Consider the following 21,504-nt stretch of genomic DNA (forward strand, 5'->3'; position numbering starts at 1 on the left):
CAGGACTGTATTTTTCTTGCAGAAAGAGCCCTTAGGTGTTCATAGGACCAATCGTTTTCTTAACAGGAAGATGTTATTAAAAGTTGTGCACTAAGATGCTTTGTTGCTTGTCATCACGAGTTATGGCTGATGTAAAAGTTACAGGGGAAAAGACAAACTATTATTTCACTGAAATTATGCACATGCATGAGACCTGCAGAAGGATTTGGGTGGTGAACGGAAGAGGCTGGCAGAGTGGGGGCAGGCTGAGCGAGTGATGTGGAGTGCTGGCACCCGGTGCCATGGCAGGGCTGGGGGGCATTTCGAGGTGGGAGCCTTCCTTCAGCCCAAAATCAAGACCTCTGTGCATGTAGGAAGCAGGGCTAAAGAAGATTTGTTTCTCTTGTGTTTTCTTCTAGTTATTTTAGGTGGGTCCCTCTCAGCGTGCCAGCTTTCATGGGGATCACTGTTGGACACCCATGCGTTGCTGTCACCTGAGCCCCCATGCAGAGCTGCAGTGGCAGGAGGCAGCAAGTGCTGGACTTGGGGCTCTTCAGTGCCTGGATTTGAAGTGCCCATGCCTTTTGTAGGTCTAGTCCTTTGATAGACTAGAAAATAAGTTTGATTTCAGAAGTTCCGTTTATTTCAGCCACCTTGGATTCAAAGAGAAATTACCCACAGAAGTGACTTTCCTGAAGTCATGGCACAAATATTACTCTTTGCCATCTGCTGAAATCCTCCTAGGTGGCTACTCTGATCCATATAAGCTCTGTTCTTAAGATGGTAGAACACAGCATGAGTTAGTTTATTTTGCAGTACAAATGTATCTTGTATAGAGTGTCTGAGGCAGGCAATTCAGTAAGTGTAAATAATAATTGATTTTGACAGAAATGCTTTGTGCACTGGAGACCCTTCAGACAAGTAAAGCGCTGCTTTCACACGTTTTGGCCAGCTGCACTGTAGAACAGAACACAGAAACCCAGATTTGTGACACTCCAGGTGATTTCCGCTCCCCTACTGGAAGAGAAGAAAGGATTGCATTGCTTCACGGGTGGGGCTTTTTTGTCTGTGACAAATGCATTGACACGACTTTTCCTGTGATTATTCATTTTCCTTAATGGCTTTGCGAGAGAGGAAGTTCCTTGACAGCATTATGGAAGGAGGCAGCAAGCACGCTGTGGCAGATAGGGGGTGAAAGGCATGTAATATATCCTGGCTCTGCAGCTGTGCTGTGCTGAGAAATGTGGCGCTCTCCCCTGCAAGATGTAGGCAGTGCAGGTTCCTACCCACTGCGGGGCAATCTGTATTCTTAATTAGGGGAGAAACACTCCTGAAAATGACATAAGCAGCAAAGAAAAAAAAGAATACAGAAAATATGATGCACACCATGCACATTAATATGAAGCGCTATGCCTGAGAGGTGCATGGCCAATGGGTTCCGATTTAGCCTTTGCTGCGCTGGGTCTGGTGGCCACCGTCTGACCTTGCCCCATGCCTGGCTGGGCCATGCAGCTGGCTGCAGGCACCCATGTAGGGCACTGCTGGAGCAGGTCCAGAACTGCCAGCAGCAGGAGCCCCGTAGGGATTTGTGAAGCAGCCAGCACATGCTGGGGCTCTTTAATCCGCTGTCGCCGTGTGGCCCTCCTGGGAGAGCGGTGGACGGGGTTGCAGGAGCTGCACCCAGCTGGCTGGGACACGACAAAGCAGCAAAATGCTTTCCATGGTACCAGACCCACTGATGTTAATGGGAGTCTTGATTAAAAACTGTATTCTGCTCAGCAGATGTTTGTGTTTGTGTGGATAACCACCACATTCAGGCAGCCAGGGATCGGAGATCTGGCCGGCAGTATTTCCTGAGCACCCCACAGCCTGGCCTGGCCATAAGAGTTTCAGATGCAGCTCTTTCACACCGGCATGATTTAGTCTATTAGTTACTGGTGTTATTAACATTTTTCTCAAACTGTTTTCTTCCCCACACAATGTACATCTTGTGCATGGAAGCTTTGACATGTTAATTAGCTGAGCTGTTTCAGGCTGGGATTGAACACCGTTCGCACCGCCTGAGTAATGGCAGAGGCTCGGGCAAGCTGCTTAAAGAGTTCTCCACATTAATCCATTTTTTTTGCTGGGTAATAATCAACCACTAGTTTTGCTATCCCTTCAGCCTGTACGTAGAAGAAATGATTTATAGCATCACCAAATAATGGAGGGTTCTTTTTATGGTTTGGCTTTTAAGAACTGACTCTGAGAGACCTTTTGCATCCTGTATGTTGGCTCACTGTCGCTGGCAGGCAATATCGAGCAGCCTTTCAGGCATTTAGAACATGAGACTGGAAAAGCCCTTCTGGGACAACAAATGAAGCTGAACAGTGTTGGAGACAGCTGCAGAGTTTAAGACTTTCTTCTGTGTTAAGCTTTTCAGATACACCCACACACAACAGCCTTCCTACTTCCAATGGGAAAACTATGTTTTCAGGTTTTTTTGTTTGTTTGTTTTTGTGTTTTCATTTTTCCATTTTTTCCCCACTGAGAGCAACTCCTCAAATCCAGACACAAAAGTTTAGACAAATAGCTGTTCCCTTCTTTGACTGTATAGCACAGTATTGAACATTTTGGTGACTCCTGTAGCTTTTCATCTCTCCAGTAAAACTTTCTGCCCATCTCAGTTTGCAGGGGAAGTTATGAATGTGTGAAGTCAGGAGCACACAGTTCTGCAGCAGCCTCAGCACCACTGTCAGACTGTGACATGCTGTTGTAAAGTATTGCGCATAGGGGCCAACAACATGGCATACGCTCCAGAGTGAGTGTACTGATCCATTTTTATAATGCTTCTTGATGCTAGCTGAGATTCAGTGCTCTGAACTTAAAATCTCAGAAATAATAAAATGCAACTAAGATTAAATGGTTGTTGGCTTATATGATATATTAAAAGTAGTCCGTAACGAAGCCAAAACTAACCATATAAGGTCCTGCACTTCCTTTAGTGTAAGGCTTACTGGGGAAATCTTCACCTCAGAGCAGCAGGCCAGAACAAGGATGCTGTCTAATTAAATGCAATCCATGTTCATGATTAGGGGGGTTAGGTATGAACCTCAGTGACACAGGAGGTAGGTGCCAAATAAATTGCAGCATAAACTAGTAAAATTCAAGGCATTTACCAATCACATACAAAAGAGCCCATGAATCATCTAGTTCCATGAAATAAATTAGCATAAATTGAATTAACTAATTAAATTACTTAAAAAAAAAAAAAAAAAGTTATTTTGATAAGGTGGCATTGTGTCCTCTTGGTTTCTCCCTTTTTTTGAAAGTTCACACAATGAACTTGGAAAATTTAGAAGGCCAGCCTTTTAGGAAAGACAGGTAACTTCTAACATATCCTTCCATCATGGGGTTGATGTGCAAATTTGTGGTATTTTATTGACTACCCATCCGAGATTTCAATGCATAATGTATAATCGTAACAAACAAGATTCATTTTAAAAGTTTTGAAATGTAGTCCACAGACTTTTTTTTTTTTTTTTTTTTTTTAATAATTATGCACTTTGCTGCTGCTGCAGAAAGCTGTCTGCACAGATAGTCACAGATGCTCAGCCTCATGCTGCTTGGATCCTGAAGCCTCCCACACAGTCATCAGCAGAGAGTATGAAAGACCCAGGGGTCAGCGTGAAGACTAAGCTTTGCCCTTCTTCCTCTACAAACTTCTGCTCATGCCCTCCCACCTCCCACCCCCACTCATCTTCTCTCTTTCTCTCTCTCTTTTTTTTTTTTCCCCCTTTTGGAGACAGTAAAATATGACAAATTGGTGGTACATGAGTGGCTGAGTGAGAAGATGTGCTCAGGTTGACCTGTGCAGAGTCTGAAACAAAAATGCCAAAAGGAAACATGCTGTAGTTAACAGAACACAATTTTCAGTTGTCAAAATCCTACTTCATAAGGCCAGTATTTTCCAAGTTGAATTCACTTTTTGCTGCTTAACTTGAGAAACTTTGGGAGAGTCAAAATTTGCTTTGGTTTTGTCATCTATCTTCCTCCAGAACATTAGGAGCACAGACTAAAACATAAACCTTTTGTAATGACAGAGTTGACAGACTTGAGCCCTGTACTTCAAAGTTTATTTTTGCCTTGAACAGTTTTATACATTATTCCATATTTGCAAGAGATAAATGCATCTTGGAGACTGCTTAAAGGACACATGCAGTGCCCAGTCCAGCCTGCTTTTGTATAGCAGCCATAGAAAACAAAGTGGAGAGAGAAAACTCCAGTTGCTTTTGCTATAGGTAAATTAGGCAACCTGAAAGTTCTCTGCTGGGAGTTGTCCTTAGGAATTAGCAGCTGGTCAAGGAAGCTGTTTGGTAAAGATGTGCTGAGCAGTGCCTAAAAGCTGTCCTCATGACTCAATATTTCTGTCATGTGTCAGCACCTGGTGAACACACTGATGTCAGTGTTACATTTAGTATTTTAACCATCCCTGACAAGATGAAATATGGTCTTTGAATTCCAGGAACATATGGGATTATTGAGAAAGAAAATTGTGTGAACAAGGGCAATTATAGCAATAACTATCCATGGCATAGACTACACTGAGTCATCCAAGCATAACATGGATATAATGAAAATATTTTTAAAGGCAAACATGATGTAAACCAGTGCCAAAATTATCTAATTTATTATTCTGTCATGAATGATAAATGTAAAAAGAGAAAGAAAATAAGAAAAAACAAACAAAAAAACAAACAAACAAACAACCACAAATTCTATTTCACAGGATAATGAGAAGGCATTCCTTTGTGCACTCCTTGCTACCTGATTTGGGTGCTTACAAAGGTATCGAGGCTTCTTTGTAATGGGTATTTGAAAGACAATGAAATATGTTTCCCATCTAAATTCCAATCTGTAAGTTTTCAGGTTATTCATCACTACAAATTTCCCCTCCTATTTAACTTCCTGTTGACACCCCACCATGTCTACACAGCCAATGAAGGAGGCAGTTGGCAGCCTATATATTATAGGAGAACTAGCTTTAACCTTGAAAATGTCATCTACAGGATTGTATCCCTATGATGATGAGCTTTTGGAGCTGATTGCTCTTTGAGATGTAACTTTTCTGGACTTACATGATCATTTTAAGAGAATGGTGAGGGTAATAAGGTTTGACTACAACATGCATTAGGAAAATTAGTCATAATTTTTGTTTTGCCTTTCATTCTTACCCATCATCCTGCTAAAGGGTGAAATTAGTCTTAGAGCCAAAGCTGCGGTCTCTGAGGCACTTGGATGAGGCGTAAACCTTGGGCTGGTTTTCTGCTCTGGTTGTACTCAATTCCAGAAGCACTCTCCCCGTTACGAAGGCTGCATGTTGGCTGTCCTGGAGAGACAGAGGACTCCCACCTCTTCGATGCAGCTCTGGGGCATCATAAAGTGAATTGTTTTTGCTCTGAGGCAGCATATGTGGCAGGTGGGCCTGACTGCCCTACTTCTCATGCCAGGTTGCTGCCATGAATCATTTAGACTGCAACCACATGAGAAGGATGTCCCTACAGCTGTAGGAAAAAAGGAGAGTGGAGAAATCTGTCCCCATGCACCAGTAATTAACAAATGCTATCCATTGTAACAAGAAAAAATGGAGTGTAAATGTGGAAGGCAGTAGTAGAGGGGGGACATGGCAAAGGTTAGGGCCATGCCATAAATGCTTTTGTCCTCAGCACTGGAGCCAGCAGTAGGTGAAAGAACCAAAATCACTGTGTAGCATTTGTATTTAGTAATAAATGCTCTGCTTGTCAACTATGAGTTTCAAAGCACTTAGTGAAGAGGATGGTATCATTATCTTCATTTCACTGATGGGATAAACACATAGTCAGGAAAAGTTACTTGCTGAAGGGCATGCAGCAGGGTAAGAGCAGAGCAATGACAAAAACCCTACTTTTTCTGAAACAATGTCTTTTCTGACTGTACCTGTGCTGCCAAACACCCAAAACATGGGCAACTGGCAAGACCTGATAGTCACCACAGCTGCTTGGCTGCAAGAGAATGCAAAATGCCACTGAAGTTAACTGGCACGTGCATCCCTCTCCTCCTGTACTGCAAGTTCTCTGTCCCCAGCCACAGAAGACAAAGGGGAGAATGCTGGTGTGGTGATGGGAGGAGACTTGGGAAAGTATCTTGTATTTTGCACATATACATGCAAAATACATATAATATATGTATATATGTATTATAATATATATATATAAACATATATATATAGTATATAGTAACTTATTATATATATGTATATATAATATATACATACAAGATACATATTTTGCATGTATATATGCAAAATACAAGATACTTTCCCAAGTCTCCTCCCATACATGTATATGTACATATACGCACATATGTACACACACACGGATTCATATACACAAAATATACAGCGTAGAGCATCTCCCCATCTCTGTTACATTCAGAGACCTGGCAGAATGAGAAGTTTTCCCTTGGAGGCAGAAGCTGACACTCAGAGCTCTGTTTGTCACACCCATAAGCATCATTTCTCACCCAGGTCTTGACCCTGCCCAGGTTATTGGAATAGTTGTGATAGGAGAAATAATGTGCTGCAGATGCTTCTGGAAACAAGCTCCATCCTTAAAGGGGAGGGAATGTTTCTGCTCAGCATATTCTGTCAGTGTAAACTTCAATACAAAAACACTGGCTGCACAGTACCTGGGCCACAGCAGACTACATGATGCAAATATGATTTCTCATATGAGTTAAGCTCTGCTTGTCTGAGCATAACACTAGCACTTATAGAGAACCATTGTTTTTATACCCGTGTTTATAAAGCCTGTCAAAATAATAATTTGAATGAATACAAAGTTCTTTTAGGAAATTAAGATTTCTTATTTATTTGGGGGAAAAAACAAAACAAAAAAAAAAAACAAAAACAAAAAACACCACACCAACAAACAAACAACAAAACTAAATTATTTTCCTACTTACTGGCAAAGTCATTCCTGCTACATCATGTATTTTAAAACTCACATCTCATTCAATTAAGATTTCATACCATTGACAAAATGATGCTGTCCTGAAAACAAATATTGCAAAAGCTGCTATATACAAGCCCATAAATAAACTGCAAGATTTCCAGGCTTCAAAGACTGAGGACAGGAAGAGATTGTTTAAAGAGTCATTTGCACATTTCTTATTCAGTACATTTGCTGCATTCAGTACCAACAAATACATTGAATCAAACAAAAAGAACAGACTCAGGTGGCAATAGAAAACATTTTTTCTTTGTGTATTTTTTTCACAAGATTATCAAAAGCATAAGAAACCCCATCCACACCCTGATATTATAAATACCGTGTTCTAACTTCTAACCGCATGTGACACAAACAAGATACACTGCTTCATCACAAGCAACATTCAAAAGTTAAAGCATGGGATGCGCGTTATCCTCAGCAGATCTCAGTAGATACAGCATAACGATGCTCCTTCAATACATAATACATCTATGTCACATTCTCAAGTATAAAACCAAAAACATACTCTTCTTATTTTTGATAAACAACTTTAAAATATGGTATACCTGGATGAAAACCAGATTTAGTCCTTCATACTACTGGCATTTTGTACTGTCGTTTGTATGTCGTGTGCTGTTTTCAAATGGATTTTGGGCAGCGATGTGGGTGACCAATGTACATCCAGGACAGGAGGAAATGGATGCAGTGAAAACCATGTAAAAAAGGATTATTCTTAAAAAATAACATTTAAAAAAAAGCTTTGATATGTCCATAGAACTTTTTATGCTACAATAAAATGAATGTAAGAGAAATTATCAAGGAGGGTATAAATCTATATCCGTGGTCACAGTGTTAAAAACAAAAGCAAAACAAATAAAAAGAAAAAACACACAAAACAAATGCTCCAGTATTAAAAAAAAAAAAAAAAAAAAAAGCTTAAAAGCTTAAATATGTTGTCTGCACACAAAATAGACACTTCATACTCTGTTGTCACAGTACTGTTACAATCTCAATCTCCTCTGTACATTGTGAGGGCTCCTTCTGCTGCATCTTTGGGGAAAAAAGAAAAACATTCTCAGGCCAAGAAAAGCCAGTATATTTGCAGAGCTGTAAGAAAGTCCAATGCATAAAAAGCTAGGAAAAAGCCATACACAAAAGCCAAAAAAAAAAAAAAAAGACATAAAAGTTTAGATATTTAGCTTTCACTGACCCTCTCTTTATACTTAGCTGTCAACAAGTTATGTTTATTTACCAACAGGCAACACAAGATTAGAAGCCTGTATATTTTGTGTATGTATATCTATATGCATATATGCAATGTGTCACATTCTGCTTTGTTCTAGCTGCATAAATTCAGTGTATGTCTGGGAAACTGAAATAATTTGTGTAGACTGATTTAATTTGTAGCCACAGACAGATTGTGGGGTTTCAGTTTGGTGACCATACCAATTCTTGGCCAGGATGGAGAGAAGTCAACGGGAGTTGGAAAAGCTTGGTCCAAATTGAAGTAAATCGGTTTTGTTTTGTTGTTTTTGGTATTTTCTTAGTGCAGGAAGGAAACATGGAGAAAATTTGCTTTGGATCAATAAAAAATGAAACACATTGATGTTTTCTAAACTTTCAACTCCATTTCTTTTGGATGAAGCTTTTCACTGAGTTCAGTCCTAACTGATACATGCTTAGTCTTCCCTAAAGATCAATTTATTTATTCTTTCTAAAATTTACTATCAAATAAACAATTTCCCACCTGCACATCAGGGTGCAAATGCCTTTTTTCTTTGAAATCAGTAGCAGGTATCTTGCTAGAATCACTGGGGCCGGAAGTCCTACTTTTGTAATGCTTTGCTAGCCCATTAGGACAGCCTATATAATTCCTTGGTAATTCCTACAACCCAGTATACGTGAGCTGGGGAGACACCTACTGCAAACAAGAGGAGCTGGGGATAAGGAGATGTGGCTGCACAGCCACTCTGCAAAAAGGCACTCATCTTTGGCAATTAGTCTTGGGGACCCTGGCTGCTGAGTAAATCCTAGACCAATTCACATATTTTGGGGCTCTGACCGCCTCCATTGCTCACAGTCTGCTCTACGCCCAGCTGAAAGGGTTCATCTCTTGCACAGCCCAGATTGCACTCTCTTGTGCTCAAACATCACTTTGGTGAACCTACAAAATACTGGTCAGAAGAAAAATTACAGTATTTTTTCCCCTTAAAGATACTTCATAGCAGTACTAAACCAGAAGTTATTAAGTGCTGAGTGGAGTTTAAAAACACAAAAGACTCAGCAGAGACCTATTTAAAAGATGCCTGTAGGTAACAATACACAGACTTATTTCTAGTTTGGCTGTCTTCACAGTATACCGTTGTGTTACTTTGTGGTTGGAATACAGTGTCTCAATCTGACTGATAAAAGGAGGAAGGTAAGTCACAGTGCCAGGGCTGGATTTCCAAATGCTGCAGTGCATTTGCAAAATGCACTTGATAGACAGTTGCTGACTGCATCCAAAGCTTCAGCTAGAGCAATACAAACACTTCATATTGTGATATGTCAGCAGACACAAATCAGTGATAGAAATGCTGTGGACTGCTATAGGAAAACCTTAGTCGTTTCTGCCTTTTCTAGGTATGATGTAAACAGCAATATCTAAAATACTAATAGGCCACAAATAGGAGTATTACATGTTTCGTATACAGTTCATGTGTATAAAGACATGTGTGTATATTAGCCTTGCTAATTCCATGCCCATGTCTGGCAGCTGAATAGCTTGAATTTGGTTCTCCCCCAAGTCCTGGTTTCTTTGTAGTATTTAAATTAATCACCACACTATGTATTTTGAATAAGCGTCACTTCAATAATTGCATTCTGTAAGGTAATAAATGTAAACAGAGAGTGCACAGCAAGACCAGAATTGCCCCATTACAACATCACAATGGGAAACGTTTTATTTTAGAGCATAAAAATCCATCTTTCCCGAGGTATGTTGCCTTTCCTCAGTTCTGGGAGCTGGAATGGTTCAGACAGAATAAACCCTACTTGCATACCTAGTGTTTTCATCATTGCTGACAAGACCATCCAGTGTATATTTGTGCTAGTTACTTTTAGATACTGCTAACAGGCAAGTGGTAGAATGTGGTAGTTTCAAAGGCAAGCAGATGAGTGCTATTTAGTTGACAAAATATGGCAATTTCCAATTTATTAGGCAGTGATTAAAAAAGCAGTTTTCTACTGGTATTAACAGTGAGAAAAAAACTGGTGGACACTGTGTCAGAAGTCCTGAATGTATAGCTTGCTTTTCACTGAGGAGCTGGTATTACTGTCAGACTGCTGATAAATCAATGCGGTTGGCTGAATTGGTGCTTTTATCCCAGGTGTTCAGCTTTGTGGGAGTTGTGCCTGGCCTGTTCCCAGTCATCTAGAAAAAATAATATTGAAAGTAGATTTATTTATTTTGCTAAACCACTCTTGTCTGATGAAATAAAAGCTTGAAAGCATCTATTTAGGTTACAACATTGTCACGGAGTCTTGAGAGCATATGCCATAAAGGATTTTTAATAGTTATTGCAAAGATCTAAGGTGATTGGCAGCGATCACTTAATAATACCTATCACTTCAGAAGTCTGGCTCTTTATAAAAACAAATGTATTTTGCCTCAAGACAATTTATGGAGAGCTGGAAAAGCATATGCACACATTGATTTATTTAAGAGTTTATTTCTCAGACTTAAATGTAAAAGTGCCCTATCAAAAAGTCATAGTCATCAGACAAATACATTGCCAAAGTGCAGCTTGAATGCATAATATGAAGTCCATTACAAGACATGGGAATAGTTTCACTGAACTGTACTCCAGGCTGCTAAAACTTGTTTACTTCCATTTCATAGTTTACCAGAAAGTAAAATTTTGACCTTTGCTTTCAAAACACATACTGTAGCTGCAACGTAATACTTGCAGGTTCCACCTGTCTACGCCATGCATTAAGTTAGGTGCTCATGTGCCTTCTGAGTCCTGGTCTTTCAACAGAGTTTAATGTGGAGCACTTTCTAGTACAATACACAGGAAAAAAAAGAAAAGACATACTCACAATGTCTGAATTGAAGGGTTTCACATTGATGTTGCGAGTTGAGCTACTGGTAAGGGACCAGACCTTGGTTTTGTGCTTAAAAGCAGCTCTAACCTTTGGGAAAAAAATAAAAGAAGATAGAAAGAAGATTTCTTTAAAAATGTTGTGTGTGTTTTCTCAGGTACAGCCTACGATTACGTCCCCATTAGCACTCCTCAAGATTAATGTCACTAAAACCAACACAATGTACTAAAAGCATGAAACAAAAAACACAGTCTGCCTCTTCATTTTTCTTTGTATTTAAAGTCTTATTTTAAATTTTAACTTCTCATTTCAATTATGCATAGATTAAATACAAAACATTTTATAAACTCATTGGATTTCATTTCTCTGACAATATTTTCATGCTATCTTGGTTATCCCATACTTCTACATACATGTCCAAGATATGACTGTATTGCTACTCATCTTGTTAGAAAAAAAATAATTAATAAAAGTAATAAAAGAAAAAAAAATGCAGGGTATGTAAGCATAAGGGAATTGTCTGCTCTTAATACATATAGGAGCTAAATCAAGATGTAAGTTCAAACTGCAGTGAAAAAAAGATGAAAAGGAGATGTTAGGAGGTGCAGTAGCAAGGCCCTGAGACAAACTGAGGGAGTCTGAGGGGTTCATTCATGGAGCTTTTGCAGATTTTGCTTTACAGTCTCTGTTTTACTCCCATGGTAAGAAGTAAAGCACCCTTGCAGTTTTTTAGACACGCATAGCGTGCAACAAAGCCAATAGGACCTGCTCTCTAAAAATGCCAATTCATGTTACCTATACATGAACTATTTTTTGAGGATTCAAATTCTGAAAGGTTTCTGAATTTAATTTCTCATTTGGTTTTGGTTAAAATGGTAGTAATTCAAATATTTGTATTTGATGTGACATTTGATGCTTGACAGAAGGAGGAAAGCTTTCTGAGCGTGGGAGAAAATAGGATAAAGAAATATTTTCCTCTATACCTTGAACCTGCCTGCTTAACTTTAGTTGATTCCAATAAAGATCAAGTATTTTACAGTCAGTCTTGACTCTTTAAGCTGACTGTAGCAAAGGTCATGTCAATGCTCTAAGATTGAATATGTTGGCAAATATTAATGAAAAATAACCTTAGTGAAACAACTCCACAGAAGAGTGCTTTGTATGCTGATGGAGAAGAAATAGGTGATAGAGAAGCTCTGCAGCATCCAAAAGGAATTGCTGCGGAAGAATCCAAGCAGTACCCCTGTCAGCATGCTGGAAATGTTTTTTTTTGTAAGAAACTTTCATTATCTGTAATGCATTTTGCTGAGGATTTTCTGCTCTCTGCTATGGGAGGAGGGGATGCTGGGAGCTCCCAGCGCAGCAGAGATGGTCTCTGTGACATCAGTTATGTCTTGGCTTTACCCGAGCTGCTCGGAGACAGCCTTCATGCAAAGGATGCGTCTTGGTCCATTGTGAAAACCTCTGCTTCCAGCCAAGAAAAATACCTGGAATATGTTCTACTCTGTTTAGTTTCCCATTAAGAACTGCATGAGCAGTCTCCAAAAGTATGTTTTGCTGAGATTAATGTTTATTTTCCTCTCTGGGACTGCAGATGTAACAAAGCCAGAGGCTCCCTAGCAGGGACTGCCAGAGTGAGTCCTGCTGCCACTGCCTAAACATCCTCCCTCAGCAGCACAGCCCTCGCCCTGCTCATCCCTCCAGCCCTCGGGACTGCACCTGTATCTTGAGCTGCCTTCTCTCAGCTTTTTTGGAAATGCTTCTTTCTTATGTTAAATAAAATAAATGCCAAATCTGGGTCAAAACTCTGTAAGCCATAAAATCACTAACAACAGTCGTGTTATTGAAGGAAAAAAGAAATCAACTCCATAGCAGGCAACAATAATGGGGACTTTTTTTATCTTACACTCATGTTACGTGAATTTCTTAACACCAAATTTTTGGACTCCATTTTGTAACATACCTCTGAATTCAGAAGACAGTGAAAAAGGAACATGAAAAATCCCTGAAAACAGATAAAAGGGAGAAGGGTGAAGACTGTGAAGAATAACATATAACATATTTCTCACTGTATTGTATAAAGCATGTATCAAGTAGATGAAGCTCTATAAATACACTGAAGAGTAGACTTAATTGTGCCCCATGTTAAACTGGAGAAAACTGCTGCATTAGGCTACTCTGCATCTTACCAAGACTTTTTCATGTAAAACCTCTCAAACTTTGGAGTGTTTTGGGGTGGTTGCAAATAATCCATAATTCTTCTCATGAGCTACAAGAGAACATTTTGTCTGTGCTTGAAAATGTAGAGGCAGAGGAAAATGCTTTTGGGGAAACAGCAGATACTTACTTTTTAGAAAGAGGTATTATCATTGGCAAAATTTTCACAACAGAGTTTTAGTATCTTTAGACTTTTTGCCCAACAGAAACCAAAAAGTTCCCAGCCCTTTCCCCCACATTCTTTCTTTTTTCCTTTTTTTTTTTTTTTTTTTTTTTTTTCTTTCTTAGGGGTTATTCAGCCAAACTTTTTAAATTGGATGATTTTTTTACTTTGAATGTTTAATTTGCATAAAAATTTAACCTTTTCTGATAAGTTTATTGGGAGAACTGCATTACACTCGTATTTGTTCCTGAGACATCATAGGATTTGCAACAGTTAATTTTTTCCCCTTTTGCAACCATTTTTTGGGAAGGAATTACAACATACCTGTGGACTGATGCATCTACTGAAACCTCTGCTTGAAGCTAGGCAGATGCTTGCATTCTTTCCTGAACAGAGCTATTTTTCTGGATTGGGGTTTTAAGAATCACGTGCTGCTTTCTGCAACATGCAGAGCAGCTTCCCTTTTCTTCTTGTGCTCCACCGTTCCCAGCAACTTCTGTTTGCTTTCATTTATTCTCAGTAACAAAGCCTCAAACTGACAGAAAATTCGTTCCAGTATGTTTAATGGGAGAATCTTGCCTTTACCTTTAAGAATCTTGCCTTTGATACCCAATGCTAGAAGAGTGAATCTATTTCTCAAGCTCACTGTCTCATTTATTTAATTATTGCTACTGGAAACATTAAGGAGTGGGGTGAAAGTTCTGTTCATACCGAGACTAAACAATTGCCAGCACTGTATGATCAGCACAGACATAAAAGACACAGGAAAGAACACAGAAAAAAAAAAATCCAATAAATACAAGCATGTGAAAACATTACTACTGATCCAGTTACTGGATCTCAACAGCAGTTCAGTAGCCATAACCTTTCCCACCATTCCCACCAGGTACTTACTTGTAGTGAATTGAAAACAGCAAACATATACTGAAATACCAACGTGTGGGTATTGACAGCCAGAATCCCAAAGATCCACGAGCTTCCCAAGATTGGTAAGAGAACAGCAACGGCTTTAGCTGTTAGTCTGAAAGAGAAAATAATGATGGAAAATGTGATGAGACAGTTAAACAAGTTTCAGACCACACACTAGGGAATTTATCAATTACTTCCTGGCAGAAAGGCAGTGTGTCTATGACTCTCTGCCATAAAATTTTGCCATAAAATTCTTTTAATGGGCGAGTCTCTTAATTATACATTCCTCATCTATGAAAATGGAGATAACAGAATTTTTATGTCACATGGAATAAATACAGACTGAGAGAGGCAGTAACTCAGGGTGCTGGGGAAGAGATGGAGAGATGGTCATATAGCTGCTATAGCCATATCTTCAGTCTGCAGTGAAGTATACTCCTTTCTTCAATGAGGAATAGTAAGTGTAAGTACAGAGAGCAGAAACTTGGAACAGAGGCAGGATCACATGGAAAAAACAAACAAACAAACAAAACACTATGTAGTATATCAAAAATACATTTGCTCAGCTTGACTCACTAGTCAAGACAGCTTGGTATTATTGCTCTTCTAGAAAGTGACTTGGGAATTTTAATCACCACAAATGGGAAAAAATGCTATCTGCCTCTGCCAAACATAAATCCTTTAACACCAAGATACTTTTCTGCAACCTCCCTGCTTTGTTCAGAGCTGATTCAGAGAAATGTATGCCAAATATTGAAATAAGTAACTTGTGTTTCTTGGAGGTGTCCCCTGATATACGTTCTCTCTGCTTAGCTTGGAGTATTTGGCAGAATTTCAGTAAAAGGTGATACGACAGCTGAAAAGGTAACAGCACCAAGAAAATAAGAGGGATTTTTGTTTTAGCCTTAATGAGCTATGTATGGGATGTTTGTTATAATGGAAGATTAAAAGAAATTGTAGTATACCAGAGAATTAAATGATCACAGAAAGCTTTCTGCAGCAGCTGAATTCTGAGGATTTAATTCTATATAGTTCAGTTCTTGTGCTCATTTTCTGCGTTGACGTAAACATTGCAAATATCTCCCTCTGCATCAGAATGATACTCATCCACTTCCAAGAAAGGCAGGCTCAGCTGATGAAATGTAACTCTCTGAGATTATTGCTTATCTCACACAATTGTGTTCTCCTTATGAAGCCCTCGGAGCATCATCTCTGATTGATGCTAATGAATTGCACTAAAGAATTATATTTCCGTGTCTGCATACACCCTGCAATATTGGCTGCAAGAGTATTGTAGTAATAGCCCTACAGAGTGTTCCTAGTGTAATCACAGAAAAAAGTAAGACAACAGGATTACTCTACAGAGGTCCTTGGCAGAGGATGTTAGGTATGTCTGAAACAGATCCGATCACAGCAGATAGTTCTGTCCTTGGTGGGTCAATGTGGCAATTCAGTTGCAGCTGCTAGCACAAAGTCCCTGATCATTTGTGTGCAGAAAGGTAGGAGTATGTGTTCAGAGAATCACAGAATCACAGAATCACAGAATTGTCTAGGTTGGAAGAGACCTCAAAATCATTGAGTCCAACCTCTGACTTAACAATAACAAGTCCTCCACTAAACTATATCGCTAAGTTCAACATCTAAACGTCTTTTAAAGACCACCAGGGATGGTGACTCCACCACTTCCCTGGGCAGCCCATTCCAATGCCTAACAACCCTTTCAGTAAAGAAGTTGTTCCTAAAACACCCATGGCGCAACTTTAGCCCGTTCCTCCTCGTCCTGTCACTCTGCTTGGCTTTTCTAATAGGGATATGGTGGTCCGTCCAGTCTAACCCATGACAACAGTCCTGGTTTTAGCCTGATCCATCTGTTTCTTGATTAAGACAATAAACACCTCCACAGATGGTGTTCACATCTGTTGGAGCCAGTAAAGGCAGGTAGAATGTAAGGCAAGGCCAGGTGACTCATTAGGAGTTAAGTCACCACTCGCTTCTCCCAGTAAATGCCATGCACCCAGTTCACGGCACTGAGCAGTTGTGATGTCTGTCCACTCTTTAATCATGCAAAACTCCTCACGAATCCCACAGGACAAAACACACTTGCTGTCAAAACCCTACTAACTAGGCAGCCCACTGCTATTTTGCCTGTCAAGGATGAATAGCTGTTGAACCTTTGAACAGCCAGGCATCACATTCACAGCGACAGCTATCAAAGGACAAACTCTTCCTCTGTGGCAGATGAGCGCAGTGTTAGTGGCACAAGGCAGAAAGCACAAGGAAGGAAACTGCCCCTGCCCCTACTTTGAAATGTCCTGCACTAGAGATCTGATTGTTATTTACCACAGAGCTTACAAGCATGGACTTAACTCCTGTTGTGGTCCACTGGATTTGAGCACATTCTTACACTTCAATATGTGTTTAAGATATTTAGTGTATAAAGAAGACCAGAAAACAGTAAAGGGAACAAAAGCTGGGAGAATCTAAAAGCCAGTTCACACACAAAAAAGCTTCATTTCTCAGAAATTAGAAGATTTTTATTTAGCTGGAAGCCTATACAGGAGAAAAAGTTGTTTTAGGGAGATTAATGTTGTACTTCTGCCTTCTAGCCCCTTGTACAGGTTAAAGTACAGGTTCAGGAGAGAAGTGAATAGAGCTGCATGACAAGAGACCACTTATAATTACAACACAAGACAAATGAGAGTGTTGTACAACACGATTCAATGAAGAAATCTTTTAATGAAATACTTAGATTCAAGGCATCTCGTTCATTTCAGTGACCTGATCACTTCATTATATCCTTGATTAAAAGTGTATGTTGAAACATTGCATGGGATTCAGGTTTATTGGAAAATCTGGGACAGGGAAGAATCAGGAATCTTTTTTGCCTCTATTGATAAGCATCTTAATTTCCTTGGCCATGAATATTTCTGCACAATTTAATTTAATTCTGCAAAGAGTTTGTTCAGCCAGAAAATGAAAGAATACAATAAAGCCTGAGCTCTCTTATTTAATTACAATATGCATTTAAGAAGATACAATTTTAAATCAGCCAAGTGATAGAAGTTTATTTTCATGAATCAAGGATGTTTTGTTTTTCTCTGTAGAGATTAAAGTTCATCACCTCAACTGTAACATAAGAGATGTGCTTCACTGGGGAACTGCCAGCAGACTGCCTCTTGCAACAAACACGGAGCAGAAAGACAACTACAACCTACAGAGCTCTCGTGCCTTCAGGAAAATGCATCTTCAGAGTAGACAGTGGTACATGAACACCCAGAGGATGGATCAGGTAGATTCAGACTCCATGATGGTCTGGAATTCCCCTCTAACCCGATACAGCAGGTGATTGGTATGCCCAACACAGCTACACTTGTAAACACTTTTCATTACAAACCACTTTTTTTTTTTTTTCTCTTTAATTCCCACACTGTCTATTTTTATAAAACTTGCAGTTTGAAATATAATCTTCCCTACCTGGTTTGTTGCCAGAAATTTCATTATTTCTTTTTGAGTCAGCATAAAAAGCTTCATCAGTAACTTGTAGTTTGTGTGAGAATTGAGTTACGTGCTCAGCTGCAATGTTCTTAAAATCGTTCTTACAGTTTGGATTTTCAGTAACTTTTAACATCACGAATGTCTTGTGTTTCTTTTTTTAAAAAACAAACAAACAAACAAAAAACAGGTAAAGATAAAGACTGCTCTCTCGCTCACTTTTTGTCACATGTTTCAGCACTTATTCAGCAAAACTACATATCTAAAAAAGAAAACAAAATACAGATGTGTGGGATTTTTCATGCACATGTACGCATGTTTCATAACCACCCATTTACACAAGCAGTCATTTGAGGATGAAATTCTTTTAAGACTATCTAACAGTCTGTTCTGCCTCTGTATCACTTAGATCTCATTGTCTTTTAAAAATTACCTTAATTATTTGCTTGCTTTGAAATTCATCCTATGTATGAAATTATTAGTTCAAGGTGTTTGTTCCTTTTAGTCACCAAGCAAAGGAGTCAGCTCTATTGTTCCTGGTCCTGTTTTATTTTCTTCCATTTACCCCACCCCTCCCCATCTTTATTTCATTTTGTCTTCAAAGAAGAAAAATACTATATATACTAAAATACTATATAATATATAGTATTGTAAACTATATAATATTGTAAACTATATAGTATATTATATACTATATACTACATATAATAGTACTATATAATATATATACTATATACAGTACTATATAATATATAATATTATATACTATACATATATAGAGAAAAATACTATATAAATACTAAAAATACTATATATACTAAAATGTAAAATGCTGTGTCAGAACATTATTAAGGCTACAAGGTTAAAAATCACTGAAAAAATCTAAAAAATACAAAAGTTAATGTTCCACTAGGCACATTTATTCCACCACACTGCACATATTTTTTTTTTTATTCCCATTTTTCTTTGCTACATGAATATTTTACTAGATTAGTTCTAATACACTAAGATATAGAGTGCAATCAAATGCATGCTGTGTTTGGAGAAGGAATACTGCATGACTTAAACTGTGCAATGTTAAAAAAAAAAAAAAAAAAAAAAAAAAAGTCACTTCCATCATTTGAGCTTTATGTCATCTAAAAAATTGGTGACATGAAGAACCCACACTTTGGGGCAAAGGCAGATCCTTGCAGATATGGGGGTCTAGCTCAAACAAGGTTTCATAAACCTTGCTAAAACCTTTCTTTGTCCTCGTGATCTAAATGCATTGGAAAGCAGAATGGCCATTGCCTTATAAAAGAACCCTTGAAATTTGTCCTGTGTGCCCCTTCTCCTCCTTTGGCCTTTGAAATCAGAATCATAATAGCAGCTTATTTGTCACATGTCCTTTTAAAAGCTCAGATAATGTTGCTCTTCTGCAGTCTAATAGCATTAAGTTTTGAAAGCTTTTTGTGTCTCTGCATCTGTGTACACTGACTGATCAGCCCTGGGACTAATTAATTAAGAACAAAGCAAAAGCAGCACAAGCTTTCTTTTCTCCTTTCTATTGTTTCCTTTTGCCAGTATATTTTTAAACATATGTACTCGTTATTACTTTATAATATAGAAAACTTCTGTAAAATACAAAAAACTATCTTGAGTCTGATTAAATTTTTATATCTGGTGCGTATGGAATAGCCCTTGGGATATTTCTGGCTGTACACAGCCTATCTATCAAGTCAGGCTACTCTTAACAATATTTCTCACTCTGTCCAGTACTAATGATCTCTGCAGCTGCACTGCAGAGCCTTCTGAAGTGCTGCTCACCAAGAATCACTTTGGTGTGACTTGATTGCATTCTGATTCACACAGCTGTTTATTGCAAAAAGAAAGCAGCAATGAGTTGGTATTGCCCTGTGCCTGTCCTGCCATCACATGTGCAGAGGCTGCTCTGCAGGTGTTGATGTAAGCTCGTACATCATCCCACTCACCTGAGCACTTGTGCATGAATGCAGCTATGTGGGAGGGAATGATGGAGTCCTAAGAAAATCCTCAGATTTTTTTTTCTGGTACACTTCTTACAAAAGCAGCATTCACTTTCTCCATTAATTGCTAATACTGCGTAGGCATGGACAGCAAAAAAGCTCATTCTTCAGGACCTTTGTCAAACTGTCATTTAGCATGTGCTCACTCTTTAAATTGCCCAGTAGAAAAAAAGAAAATACAATTTTCTTCCTTTTTCTTGTTCTTACATGTACAGTTTAATTCTAGTTCCTGAGAAGTAAACTTTGCCCAACAGAGACCTTCCACTCCAAATTTCTTCATTTGGTTTTTGCTTGATTGCTTTAGTTTTAGCATTTATTTCAGTGTAGGGTTGTTATTTTCTGTCTTTCTCAGTAAGAGATGGACTGTCACCCAGTGGTTTATACTAGATGAAGTCCTGAACTCTGCATTAATCAATTATTGGACAGAAGGAAGTTTTCTAAGTTGGATAATTGTTGTAGTTATATTGCAGCCATGGTGTGTAAGAAGTGTAGGTTTCAGCACCTCGGAGACGTACTTTCTTCACTAACATCACATAAAATCGTTGCACTGTTAGTAAAGTTTCTATGAACATTTTTCTAAGAGCAGAGGTGGCCCTTACAGTTTTATTGTATTTGCAATTGGTTTGAAATGGCTCTGCTCAATTGAGATGACTCCCTTCCCCTTATTTAATCTCTGCCCTTTTCTGTTATTGCCCTAAGCACACTGTCGATATCTTACACCAATGCAGAATGACTACACTGACAGCTACAAGAAAGAAGTTTCACTGCTTGCAGAAAGAAAACTTTATTACTCCTGTGAAGGGGACCCCTAATTCACAAATCAATTTTATTGGGCATATATGAAGAACTAATCCATTTAAGACTTCTGACATCCACTTTTCAGTGATGGTGCCTGCTGAACTAAGAATTAAATTCAGACCCATAAGTCAAGATTATATAATAGTTGGAAGAAACACTGTCTACAAAAGCAAAAATCCTTCACAACAATTCATCAAAATTGTGACCCGGACAAATAGGCCTTTTAACTGAAATTCTCTCTTGTTTCTGAAACTTCACTAGACAATGTCAGCAATATCCTTTATACTTTATATATAAAAAAAAAAAAAGTCCAAAAGCCTATAACTAACATTTCAGACAAACACTGTGAAAAGTTAAATTTAGCCTCAGTTTCCGATTTGTTACCTGTAACGCTTACTAAGCTCTGACCTGACAGCTGGAGAGCTGCTGGGAGACCACGTGCAGCAATTCTGGCTGTGAACAGAAATGTTTCTAACGCAGTTCAGCAGCATTTCCAGCACATACCTTGCCTACCTCTTCTGCCCAGCACTCAGGCTCCATGCCCATGGGTGTGGGCACGCCATGCAGGAGCCTTGTGTGCCATTACTCCCTGGGTGTTCCCTGGCTCTCCAAGGAACAAAACCAGTGAGTTAGGTGATGACTTGCCACCAACCTCAGACAGACAAATACTGATAACAATTCATTTTTTTTGATCGAATTAGGCAGTTAACATCAAAGAAAAGATTCAGACCAGTCTTGGGCCTGACCCATAGACTACTGATGCCATTTGGAGCCTACAGGGTCAAGCTTCCTTTTATTCCTAAATAAAAAACAACAAAGTTGGTGACAACGG

The 21,504-nt window shown here is 38.8% G+C and overlaps 1 protein-coding gene across 2 annotated transcripts in view; it reads right to left on the reverse strand.

The window, feature by feature from the left end:
• Window positions 1-6,538: 6,538 nt before the first annotated feature.
• The window catches only part of ADGRD1 (adhesion G protein-coupled receptor D1), a 160,709-nt gene continuing 145,743 nt past the window's right edge, over window positions 6,539-21,504 (reverse strand). For both annotated transcript variants that reach the window (XM_082774387.1, XM_082774386.1), the window contains 4 exons: window positions 14,344-14,470; window positions 13,033-13,074; window positions 11,067-11,159; window positions 6,539-10,398 (listed from right to left, as the gene is read on the reverse strand). In XM_082774387.1, the coding sequence (XP_082630513.1) occupies window positions 10,303-10,398; window positions 11,067-11,159; window positions 13,033-13,074; window positions 14,344-14,470 (358 nt within the window). In that variant the 3' untranslated portion in view covers window positions 6,539-10,302. The remainder of the gene's footprint in view (window positions 10,399-11,066; window positions 11,160-13,032; window positions 13,075-14,343; window positions 14,471-21,504) is intronic.

This window comes from Aythya marila (assembly GCF_965140915.1).
Source record: "Aythya marila genome assembly, chromosome: 17".
Classification (NCBI taxonomy): domain Eukaryota; kingdom Metazoa; phylum Chordata; class Aves; order Anseriformes; family Anatidae; genus Aythya; species Aythya marila.